Here is a 12,566-nt window from a genome sequence, read left to right as displayed (position 1 = left end):
GGGATGCAGGTGCTGTATGCAAATCAACGCGTGGGCGGAGCCCCGTCGGGCCACGCCCACTCGCGCATCAACACGGCGCTATGCAAATCAGCATGCAAAGCGGGGGGTGGGGGGCGGGGCTCGGGCCGAGAGGCTCGAGCGGGAGGCGGGGTCTGTTCGCTAGAGGGCGGGGCTTGTTATGCAGATGAAGGGCGGGGCTGAGGTGATATGTAGATGAGGGGGCGGGGCGCTGCCGGTGTGTGTCGCTGCCTCCCGCCACAGCTGCAGCCAGAGGTGCTGAGCGCCGCCGAGCCCCGCAGCTGAGCCGAGCCGGGTGGAGCCGAGCCCAGCCCAGCCCGGCGCCCGCAGCGCAGCATGGCCGAGCCGCCGGCGGCGCCGGGCCCCGAGGGAGAGGAGGGCCCGGTGCGCTTCGCCCGCAAGGGAGCCCTGCGGCAGAAGAACGTGCACGAGGTGAAGAACCACAAGTTCACGGCGCGCTTCTTCAAGCAGCCCACCTTCTGCAGCCACTGCACCGACTTCATCTGGTGAGCGCCCGCTCCGTACCTTCCCGCACCCCATCCCCCCTCCCCATTCCCGTCAAACCCCCTCCGCGCTCCCCATCCCCGGCCCGAACCCCCCTCAGCCGCACCAGACCCCGCTCCCCCCCTCCCGGTCCCCTCACCCTGCCCCGTCCCCCCTCCCTCCCGGTGCTCAGCCTCTCTCTCTCTTTCCCCGCAGGGGTTTCGGCAAGCAGGGCTTCCAGTGTCAAGGTGAGTGTCGCGCATCGGGATCGCGGGGCACAGGGACAGGGCTGAGAAGCAGCTTCGTCATTTCATACCCTAATCTGGAGCAGACGGTCGGTGCGTTAGGGTCGCTCGTGGGTAGGGTTTTGGCACCCCGAAATGAGTGTAGAAGGCTGCATAGGCACTCCCTTCATCCCTGCCCCTCGCATCCCCCCCTCCACCTTTAAAAAAAAAAAAAAAGAGAGACAGAGTTTGATGGTTTTTAATACATTTAATGCATTTAATGTGTAGTGGTTTGATAATGGCAGCGGGCAGCTGGCCCGGCAGCGCGGGGCCGTGGCTGTGCAGGCTGAGGAACTTCAATGGCTCCGTTGTGTTGCTGGGGAAAAATGAGGCGTTACAGCAAAATGTGCTGTGAGACCTGCTGGGTTACTACAGGTGGAATTCTTGGTTCTGATAGTGCCAGGGGTCAGGAGGGGCTCTCTGAGCTGCCTTGCACATCAAGCTGTGGTAACCCTCCTTTCCCTGGCTCTTGTTGTGAGGCTGCGAGATCCCCAGCAAAGGAGAGGAGGAGCGGATGCGGGTCCCACCTGTGTGGGGTTACAGCCCTGGGCTCACCACTCAGCCTTGTAATTGCTGGCACTGTCACCTTCCTGTAGTGAGGATTTGGGTAAAGCTTTGTTTTGGCAGGAGTCTGAATGCCAAGATAAGGAATAAAACCACTGTACAAATCAGTAGTACAGGAACGGCTCATTTTGGCACACCTTACTTGTGCCTCGTGCTCCTGGGTGACCTGGGCAACCCACCAAGGCTGCTGTCTGCCTCAGACCCCCAGATGCTGGTGCTTTTGCTGGGGCAGAGGAATGCTGCAACCTGTCCTGCTGCTGCTCCTCAGGGCAGCGCTCCCCTCCACCTGAGGTTCCATAGACAGGCAGTGAAGCGGTGCTATTTGAAAGAGTTCTGTGCATCTTATACCTCTGTGTGTCTTCCTAGTCTTACTTAGCCCTTAATTCCGCCTTTCCTTATGGTGTGTGCAGTGTGCTGGTGGGCATATTTGTACAAACACAGCAGCTCTGAAATCTGTCGTGCCCTAGGGAAGGCTGGGGGACAAGGGGGGGTCATCTGAGGGTGGGGCAGGGCTTGTTCTTTTCTCCTGTGTAATTCATGGTTGTTTGCTCCATTCTTCCTGTAGTATTCAATGTCAGATCATTTGAACCTTTCCAAGCATCTTTCAGCTGTTGAGAACTATTGCTGAAACCTGTCATTGTGGGCTTGCTTTGAGGCTTAACTTAAGGTTTTTGATATCAAATTTGTCTCTAGTATAAAGGTAGTAAATGGGATCCATAAGAGCAGCATCAGAGGTACTGATGCACAGCTGTTGGCCATCAACTGTCCATGCCTGGCCGTGGGGCAGAACAGAGCTCCTGTGCCCTCCTGGAGGCTGCGGGGCTGTGATCACACCATAGGATTCCCATCGCAGTGCTCATTGCTGTGCTCGGCGATGCTGCCAAAAGTGTGTGACTGGTCTGTAATATCCTTCTGTCATAGAAACTGCTTTCCAGGTTATTCTGGTATGACAGACATGAGAACAGCTTTAATTCAACTTTAATAATTGCCCGACTGTTGTATCCTACTGTTATCAGGGATGGCTGGAAACATAGCTATGCCTGTCTTGTTTCTAAGCTGTTTCTTATTGCCATGCTTAAGTAGGTTTTCACCTGTGCCCTGATTTCTTTCTAGGGCATTTGCAATAATTAGATTGTTAATTAGCTCATTACTTGTGACTTTTGGCAGGAAGTTTGCAGAAACTGACTCATTGTAGCTTGAAATACTAATGTATACTGCAAATGCCACCTAACTGCTTGCTAATCTCTTTATCCTTGTATGCAATCTCCTCCTTATCCTTGCATACATCTGAAGGGAACACTTCTGGAAGCTGTCAATAATGGAGCTCTTGGTCGTCTTCTGCTGGGAGCCGCTGCCTCTGTTAGCATTTCCTTTTCTGTTCATATTCCTGTTTAGCATCCTTGGGGCACCTTTCTCCTGTTGGCCAGCAGCTCTCAGGCTCCGTAGGTCGGGGTGCTGGGTGTGCTGGAGGCATTAGGAGGGCACCTGTGCTGTCAGCAGGGTCTGCTCAGCTGCAGTTAATGCTGTGCTGCTGGGCTGTGCCTGACCCAGAGCCTGGGAAGTGGTGCTCATGGGGAGGTGAGGAGTCACGTAATGTGATTCTCAGTTACAAGCAAAAATAACCTGCATCTGTTACACTGCTTTCATGTGTACGAAGTAGGAAAGATCTTGGAAAGAAGGATCTTGGTTCCTTAGGAGGAGAAGGGGAGGAATAAAAAGGGCACCATTCAGTGATGAGTGCTTGGATCTCCTACAGTGAGTTTTCTGGGTACATTGTTCACTTCCTTCCCCTAGTAGTGACACAGTAAGCAAAGATACCTTTCAAATTTAACCTTTCCAGACTTGGTCCCATATGCGCATCCTTCTTCCACAGCTTCTTCTCCCAGCCCTCCAACACCAGTGCTCTTCTGCTCTCGGTACAACGCTCACTACAAAGCCTGAGTGCCTGAGGGTGTCAGGCAGGGCTCACCTCCTCCTGGAGTGTTTCTCATGTATTTCTCAGCTGTCACAACCCCCTTCCTCCCCCACCTCGCTGCCCTCCAGACGGAAGTGAAACCCACTGCAGTGAAACCCAGCGTAGCTCAGGGCTGGGTTCATCTCATCGGCCGTGCGCTGCTATTGACTGCGTGAAGCAAGGGAGAAACAAAAGCAAAACAAACTCCAATCATTCAGAGTTGCCTCAAACCCAGTAATTTCGTGTCAACATATTATGCACAGTGGAGAAATGTTAGTGTTCAAATAGACTAATTAAAAATGTTACTGCAATTACTTTTGCGACACAAATGGTGCTAATTATATAATGCAGCAGAAATTGGAAACATAATTTTGGAGGGTTTCCGTGTGTCTCTTGGTGGTAGTACAATTTTCAGCACGTGGCAGTGTGGTCTGTGATGCAGGGAGTGCTCTGTGGCTGTGGGCAGTGGTGCAGGGGGGGAGGGAGAAGTGGGGTCGGACCCCGGTGCTGTGCCAGGTGGTCGGTGCTGCTGCAGGGCTGCATCAAACTGAGCTGGCAGGGAAAATAGGAGGTGTGTGTCCCTTCATGTTGTGGCTGTGTGACCAGAGCTCCTTCTAAGATGAGTGTTACAGCCTGAATGGAGCTGGTTTCTCTAATCCTGCTCTTTCCTGTGCTGGATACCTCCTTCCTCAGCTGCTTTTTGGAGTTCTTTGGGCAGGAAATCTGGGCTGGCGGAGGCCTCTTGCAGAGCCTGGCCCATGGCTATCAGGTTCAGCAGGGATCACTGATACCTTCAGCCCTGTCAGTGTCTCCTTACAGTGCTGAAGGGTTCATTTTTGTTGCTCAGTGGATGTGGTTTCTCTCCACCCTCCCCCTTTGCAATTAGCATGGTAGATTTTTCTTTATCTCCCAAGGTAACCGTCATCCTACAGTGATCTTAAAAGTTTGATGACAAAGTGGTCAGCTTCCTTCCTGGGGTATCTCTGCTGACTGGGGCCAGGCAGGGGGCTCTGAGCCAGCCCCATGGCTCCATGCACCATAGGTTTGCAGAGCTGTTGGTCCCAGGGCTCCGGTGAAGGATTTGAGTCTCTGTGATGGTACTGCTCCAGCAATTGAGCCTCCCGGGAGAATTCAGTGCCTGGGCAGTCCCTAAGGAGACCCGCAGCAGATGGCATCAGCTCTGCCGTGTGCCTGCTGGCTCGTTTGCACGCGATCCTGTGAATTCTTCCAGCCTCATGGACTCGTGGGGTGCTGGTGCCTGGAGGTGGTGCTGAGCATGTGGCCGTGTACGGCTGTGCGTGGGTCCCCTGTCCCAGGGACACCTCCTGGGGAGTGAGCTGCAGGTTTTTGCTGGGCCTCCATCTCTGCAGATGGACCCCTGAGAGGAAACCACCAGGGCCGCAAAGCAGAACAAGACCATGTATGATGAATTTTTGGCATAAGGCAGGAGCTCCTCTTAAGTCTCTCCTCTTCAAGTTCAGTGTGGGTTCTGTGAGTGCAGGGGTGGAGCTCAAGCTTGAGGAGTACCACCAGCTCTTTGGCAGTGCTGCTGCCCTCCCAGCCAGCAAGCAGGGCTCTCACTCCTCTGAAGGCATTTGAGTAGACCGAAATATCAAGCTGGATACACTCATCGGTGCTGTCCAGCCCCCCTTTGGATTTATCAGCAAAGAAGTTGCGTGAGCACCATGACTAAGAAATTAACTTCTGACTGTGCCCATTATTTAGTTCAGGGTAGAGCTGCCTGCAACACATAATTAAAAAGTGCACAATCAGAAGGGAAATGTTGGAGTACTGTCTTCTGTTCTGCCTCGAACGTGCGTGGCAACAAGGAGAGATGCTTGTGAGGGTAGAGAGGGGATGGGATTTCATCCAGGAGAAGTGTTTGGGTGTGTTTTTCCTGCAGAAAGTAGCTATGCAGGGGATTAGCCCTGTGCATCGCCCTCAGCAGGGCTCTGGACCTGCTGGAGCCCAGCTGTGGGCTGCTCCCATTGCTGCATGGTGCGGGCTGAAGGGCAGCACAGAGCAGAGGGGGTGTGTGGTGCTGTGCAATTAATTCCTCCAGCGTGGTTCCGTGAATCATTATTCTAAAAGTCCATCAATTAGAACCATTTAGAAAAGGTGAGTAATGAGCTCCCTGCGGGAGAGGAGTGGCCGTGGGCTTTCTGGGCAGTGTTTTCCTTGTTTTCTTCAAGAGCTGTGATGGAAGGCAGAGTGCTGGGAACAAACAGCCTGAGAAGGGTGATGAATGCACCCACAGAAGCGGGGCTCTGCACACAGCTGTCCTGGTGCATGCAGCCTTGGGCTCCCATTGCCATGTTCTGGTGTCACTGTGTTGCCAGTGCCAAAATCCTTCACTGCTGTCTGATGGCCTTCGGCATGCTGCCTGCAGCAGGAGGGAGGTGAGGGCAAGGCGGACCTGTTCCAAGTGGTGCCACAGGAAACAAAACGAGCAGCGCCTTGTTCAGCTCACACTGTCATCATCTCATCCACAGAACCCTAGGAGAGAGGGGTGGGGGCACGGGAAGGAAGGAGGCCCCGGGGCTGCTGGGCAATGTGTGGAGGTGATGTGCAGCTGCTCTGGGGGCTCTGGGAACTGTGGCTGCTCTGGGTTAGTGCTGCTGGGCTCTCCTCTGATCTGCAAGCATTTCTCAACCTTGTTCTCCATTGGAAAGTATAATAGGCTCTGGGTTGGCCACCTGAATTCTGTGCAATTAAACCACCAACTCACCAGCAGCTGTCTTTTTCCTTCTGAGGATTATATGGCTGTTCGTTGCTGCAAGAGGAAGCACGAATGGTGCGGATGGGGTCAGTGCAGTGACTCTGCTCTCCCCATTGCTTCCGACAGCTGATCCCGCTTCCCTCCGAGGGAAATGTGTGCGCAGGCAGTGGCAGCTGTCTTCCTGCAGCTCCCTGTGCTCAGCCTCTCGGTGTGGGGTGCTGTGGGGTGGGTGGCTGCTGGCTGCACGTGGGTCTGCAGTGCACAACACCTCGGGGCCGTTCCTGCAGCCGCTTCAGCTGCAATTTGGTGCTCCTCTTCCTGGGAAGTGCTTCCTGGAAGGCAGTTAGCTCCTCTTGTTGCTTACCAAGTGCCTCTCTCCTGGAAGCTGCCCAAGGTTAGGCAGGCGTGGGGTGCATCAATTGCTGCTCGATGCTGCTAATTGCTGCTAATGAGGACATGATGCTTTCTCTTGCCACTGGGCACACTCAAACTGAGCTGCCCCACACGTGGATCTGTAGGCATGTGCAGCCCAGTCGGGATGCTTGCAGCCAATGGGCAGTGTGCAGGCATTAGCCACATGGCTGTGTCTGGGTGATGCTGACCTGGAGCCTAGCTGCAGCCCTGCCCAGGGCTTTTGAGAGTCTGGGCTGCTTTCTGCTCTGCTCAGAGCTGCCCTGCTTATCCTGTGCTTCCAGAATTCTACTGAGTCTGCTTGCTTTGAGATGAGCACCTGTAAACTATTAACCTCTTGCTTCCAGAATTTAATGTCTGTGGCACAGGATGAGTGCAGTGTGGCCCAGGCCTTACTGCTACACTTGGCATCAGATACACTGGTGCTGCATCTCCTTAGCTCAGTTTGCTTCCATATTTGGTCTGGCTTTTGTGCCAGGTTTATATATCTTGTTTAAATGTGCTAGGCAGGATGCTTTCTGCTGACCCTGGCTGTGCAGGCAGTGCTTGCTGAAGGGCCCAGCAGTGACACATCACAGCACCTGCAGATCTGGGGCTCACTGCCCTCAGGTGCATTGCAGTGCAGCTCCCATTACACCCAGCTGTGGGTTTGGGGATTATTATTTTTTTTTTTTTTAGAGATGCAGTCTACCTGCAAACTTTCCTTTTTGTCTGGAGGTGCTGATTCCTCAGAGGAATAAACTCTTTCTTGCTCCAAACAAGTGGAAAGAATGGATTATTTTGTGGGGATGGCTGGGAAGGTAAAGTCAAAACCAGGGGGCTCTGCAAAGGGTCTTCTGAGCAAGATGGGCTTTTAGGCAGTGGCAACAGCTGGCTGCTCAGGATGGCTGGGAGTCATATTACGTTTGGGCTTCAGTTGTCTTCATCACACTGCGATGCCTCGGCCTCTGCCCATCGGTCCCTCCGTTGCCATGCAGGAATCGCTTCACCTTCAAAGAGAACAACGAGCAGCCAGCACAGCCAGCACATCGCCGGGCTGCCACCCTCAGCGCATGAACAAAGCGTTTTCATGGTTTCTAATTATAGCTGAAGAATGAGAGCGTGTGGCTGTGAAGAGGTGGGAAAGTCGTCCTGGCGCTGGTGAATGGCTCAGTGCAACTTAGTGACATCGCCGCGAAGGCAGGAGTCATCCGAAGGCTGTTCTGGAAGATCAGTGAGAAGCCGGAGTGAGGGGGAAGTGGCCCACGGATGAAATTTGCATCACTGAGTGGATTAGCTCCTGACGCAGTGCAAAGTCATTATTTACCGCGTCTCCAGCTCTGCCGCCTTTATCGGCGCCGTGGTTTGGGGAGAGGCTGATTCAGAGCTCGTTCCATCGTAGTGTGCTGCTTGGCTGGGACCTCCAGCATTGCCTCGTAAGCAAAATGATGGGGCTTGTCAAGATCGTTAATATTGTGCCTCCCCAAAGAGGCTGAGTAATTTGTTTTTAGGTTTTATTCGTTCTTTGCATTTGTTACGCTAAATGCTTTTGCTTCGTTCAAGAATACTTGGAAATGCTCTGTAACTCAATGCTGCCCTGGGGCAGCCGAGCAGAGGGGGATGGACCAGGAGCTGAAGCGGGGGGCTGAGCCCTGGATGTGTCTGTATCCCTGCCCAGCTGCGGGAGGTGAGGCAGTGCCATGCGCTGCATTCTGCAGCTCTGGTGCTGTCAGTGCTGATGATAACTGTCACCTCTCCTGATGTGTTCATGCATGGCTTGAAAGAACCCTTCGAGCTGTGGTTTATAGCTGGTGCGAGCTCTGGAAGCCACTTGTGCTGTGATGCAACCTCTGCCTCACCGTGATGGAGGTTAGCTTTGTCGCAGCGTTAGTGCTTCCTTGCCACTCCTCAGCTCCTTGTCCAGGAGCATGCCCTCAGACGAGAGTTGGCTGCTCCAGCTGTGCCTGGTGAGCCAGGAACAGCAGCTTGGGGGCAGGCTGGAGCTCAGGGCTCTCTGTGCAGCAGCTGGTGTTGCAGCAGGGAGTGCTGAGATCCAGCACAGCTGTAGGGATGGGAGCTGTCTTCGTGCGAGGAGAGCTGGGGGCTGCAGCAGAGCCCCCTGCACCTCCACCTGCCCAGGGCAGCAGCCATGGAGCCGAGCTCGCCCGTGTCTGTGATTGTGCAACTAAGGGCCGGCTCCAATAGCTCAGCCCATTAACTTTCAAATGTATCTTATTCATCTGTCTTTGATGGAGAAGTGCCTCAGGGCCAAAGGCTCCTGGAAATGAGGCTTGTAGGGCTGTGGCAGCAGCGTGCAGCTCTCCCGGATGAGACAAAGTGACCTTCATGGCAGCGAGGAGCCGAACGCAGTGCTTCTGCTAGGGTTCTCCCTGCCTCAGACGCAGTCATTCTGTGGCCCAGCAGCCATCCTTCGAGCTGCCCAGATCTCAGCACTGTGTCCCTTCCTGTCACTGTGTGACCTCCTTGATGCCATCCCCTCCTGGTGCAGGGGCATTCCATTTTACAGACGGCTGCGCAGTGGAAGCAGAGCCAGGTGCTGCAGTACAGAGCCTGCAGAAGTGGGATGCTGGTGGGAGAGTTGTCCTTGAGCCTGTCCTCATGCTTTGTGGCTGAGGGCAGTGGGGTGTGTGCCAGGACAGCAGCCTGCAGCGGGCACAGCATGGGCAGCTGTGTGGCTGTGGTAGAGGTTATGGCAGAACCGTTGACCTGCTGCCTTCTGGGATGGATGAAGTCTCTCTCCTTGGGTCATTTGGAGGCTCTGGGACTGAGCTTTTGGCAGGAGGAGAGGCTGTAATTAGCAGTTGCTCAGTAGGGTTGCTATTAGATCTTCAGAACAGGATGCTGCTGGACTGGAAAAAAAAAAACGTAACAATAGCTCATTTGCTTAGGAAACCATGATGGAGATTTGCATTTTTGTTGAGTACCAAACCCTTATGGAGAATCTTTGCTAAAGTAAATTCGAACTCTGCAGTTCAAATTTCTTCCTTCCCTGAAACTATTGGAATATGTGTCTCAATGCCCAACAATTCAGTCTGAATTCCTTTGTTTTGCTTTTCTCTCTCTGCTGTAAGGGAAGAGCTCTCATCCAGGCTGTGGACAAGTGCTGTCATCAGAAGCTGCGTGATAAATGGCTTGCTTCTCCCAACCTTGGAGCAGAATTAAATTCTCCCTGATTATATACCTAAAAGCATTTCTTTCCCTACCAGCAGTCCCCTATTGACCCGAACACTCGCAGGCATGTATCGGGGCAGGGGGAGGCTTTGCAGTGTAGTTCTGAATCAGCTCTGCTGCTGGGTGACAGCAAAGCACCTTGAGATGCGCTCTGTGAACCTGTTCCTGCTGTGCCATCTGCTTGTGGAGCGCTGACAGCACAAAGAGAGGAGCTTGTGGCCATGAGCCGATGGCTCCGGGAGGGGACCTTTGGGATCTGCCTCAGCCTCCTTACCAAGCTGCTGTGTGGGTAGGAGATGTGGGGTAACAGCAGTGTGAGCAGTGCCTGCAGGAAGGTGCCTGGTGTGAGCAGCACAGCACAGCGATGTCCTTCCTGCTGGGCAGCACTGCTGCACAGCACGTGCAGAGCCCACTCCCCATCTTGCAGGGAATTCTGAAGAAGGCGATCATCTCTGCTGTTACTATTATCTGAGTCCAGGAGGATGAAAATAAATGACTATTGCGAAGGGCAGACTGACTCACTTTCTGCTTCTCCTGTAAATTTCCATTTAAGTTTCAGTTTAAGCTCAGGTATGAGGGGAGTGAAAGCCAGTAATTTGTGACAAAAACTTCTATTTTAGATCAGTGAAGAAGAACTCCCTTTCTAATTGCAGAAATTATAAGGCTGTGATTCTTGTAAAGGAATACTGAATCTAGCAGTTGCTTATGAATTGCTTTAGATGCTTCTCTGTAGAGCCAGAAAAAGGAGCTGTGTAGCCATATGCTGGTTCCGTGTTCCTGGATGAGAGTGGTACAGACCTGTGTGCTGTCCCTGCCTCTGTCTCTTGCTGCAGAACATTTGGGACCTGGTCAGTTCCTGCCTGCCCCTTCTGTGCCAACTCTGGTATTTTGTCAGCTCTGTTGTGTCCTTCGGGTTGCAGGGTTCCTCTTGGTAATCCCCCATAAGTTAGCAATTCTGTAACTTGAATCTTCTTCCCCTTTCCCTGGGCCCAGATGGAGGGGTTGGAAGGTGCTTCCTATTCCCAAGGGGGGGGAAAGGGGGACTGCTGCCCACCCACAGAGCAGTTCCTAGGGCTGGTGGGGGCTCACTGCCCATCCCACTTCTGCACCCATCGCCCCAGCAGCTCTGTTGCAAGTTCCTCCCTCCTCACTGCTCGGCTGCAATTTCCCTTCCACCATGTCAGAGTGAAACAAGAGTACTTCTTGAAAACACCAGAGGAAAATCATGTGAACAACCAGTGTTCTGTCAGTGCTTAGAGAGGTTCAAAATAACATGGTTGGGCTGGTAACTTCCCAAGGGGGAGGAAGAGGGGTGCGAGGCACGGGGGAGTTCTGCATTCCTCCTTGTACCGGGGGATGTGCTGTGGGCATGGGATGCAGCCGTAATCCTGTATGGGGGTAAAACTGCTCTTGGCTGTTGGGTACAGTGCGCTTGGAGCTGCTGGGCCAGCTGCTTTGGTGGGGCAGGAATCCCACATCAATGCTTTTCTCTTGTGCTGCACACCTCTGAGATGCGGCTGTGCATGCTGCATGGCCTCGCAGCATGAGGAGCTTTCTCCCACTGCAGTGACTGAAGGCATCTCCCCCCGAGGTGCTCCTCTCTTTGCACAAAGTGCATTTTCCACCTGTAAAGCAGCGAATTCCCTAAGGGCACTCAGGGGACACGTGCTCTCATTGCTTCCCACCCTCCCGCAGCCACGTGTGTGCTGCAGCCCCGCAGTGCTCCGTGGGGCCGGGATGGAGGCGCAGCCATTCCTGCGTCCTTCTGTGCCCTAAATTAGAGCTGCAAGATGCTGCAATGGGTCCAGATGGAGACTCCTAAAATAATAGCTGTCAGCTCGCTGCTGACTTGTATGGGGCGCTAAAGCTTTTGCCTTTAGGACTGGCAGCGAGTGAGCCTGCTGTGGGGCTGTATCCCATGGAGCAGCACCATGAGGCAGCCGCTTTCTGGTCCATGACCTGGCTATGGAGATGGCACATGTTCTTGCACAGTTGCTACTGCCCACCTGTTTAGCACAGGACCCAGGGAACCTTCCAGGAGTGCTGGGTCATTTCTTTTATCCCCAATGGTTCACAAAGCTTCCAGAGTACGGATGTGGCCCTGCAGGGCAGCAGAGGTCATGTGTGCATCTGTGCTGAGGCAGCTGCTGCATAGCTGCTAGGTTATAGTGAAGGAGGTGTCTGCAGTGCCCTCCTGTTGGTTTTGATGCACTTTTCCTACGTGAGGGCCAATGGATGCTCATAAAGAATGTGCCTCTTGCTTCCCATTGCTTCAGAGGCTGTGGGGTCTGCAATAGCCTTGTGCAGACTGTTGCCAGTTGAGGCAGCTGTTCCCATTGATTGGGTCATTGCACATTCAGCTCTTGTCCTGTTTGGGTTTTATTTGCTGTCCAGCCCCGCTGTATGGGAGCTGCCAACCCATTGCACAGAGAGGAGCAGTTCCATTGGGGAGCCTCGTGCCTGGCATCCCCGATAGCTCAGGTGTGGACCTGAGCCTGGTGCTCTCTGTCTGGTACTCCTGCAGTGTCCCATTTCTGAGGCACAGATCTCAGTTGCGCTGTCACATAACGTCCTAGCATTGTCATATTGGTGATTTCAGGGGGAGATGAGGGATGTGATGTTGCCCTGCTTGCATGAAAGAGATGAGGGAGGAGTACAGGGTGCTGCTGCTGTCACCTGTGAGGTCTCCAGGTGTTATACTGTTCTCCATAGCACTGGCAGTCCTCAGCCATTCACTGCTGTCCCTCACCTCAGGCAAGGCGTACCTGTCTGCCTTCCCCTTGCAGCATTGATGGAGTGTGCTGCCTTGCAGTGGGTACTGGGAGGGTTCTTCAGCACACACCATGGCTATGCAGCTCAGCTGGTCTGTCACCTCCCTCTGTGCTGCATCACTGTGTTCTGAGTCCTGCCCAGAGCCTGGGCTTCTACTTCTGCTCTTACGGACTATGGTGCCCATCTGCAG

The 12,566-nt window shown here is 53.7% G+C and overlaps 1 protein-coding gene across 2 annotated transcripts in view; it reads left to right on the top strand.

Annotated features, from left to right (window-relative positions):
• The first annotated feature begins 228 nt into the window (after positions 1-228).
• Positions 229-12,566, top strand: part of PRKCB (protein kinase C beta) — a 78,209-nt gene continuing 65,871 nt past the window's right edge. Inside the window, exons 1-2 of one of the 2 annotated variants that reach the window (XM_031606481.2) lie at positions 229-524; positions 718-749. In XM_031606481.2, the coding sequence (XP_031462341.1) occupies positions 355-524; positions 718-749 (202 nt within the window). In that variant the 5' untranslated portion in view covers positions 229-354. The remainder of the gene's footprint in view (positions 525-717; positions 750-12,566) is intronic. The other variant, XM_031606482.2, reaches the window with a different exon arrangement.

Source organism: Phasianus colchicus, chromosome 16, assembly GCF_987193195.1.
Source record: "Phasianus colchicus chromosome 16, bPhaCol1.hap1.1, whole genome shotgun sequence".
Taxonomy (NCBI): domain Eukaryota; kingdom Metazoa; phylum Chordata; class Aves; order Galliformes; family Phasianidae; genus Phasianus; species Phasianus colchicus.
Note: the sequence above shows the minus strand (reverse complement) of the source record. Positions and strands in the feature narration are given on the sequence as shown.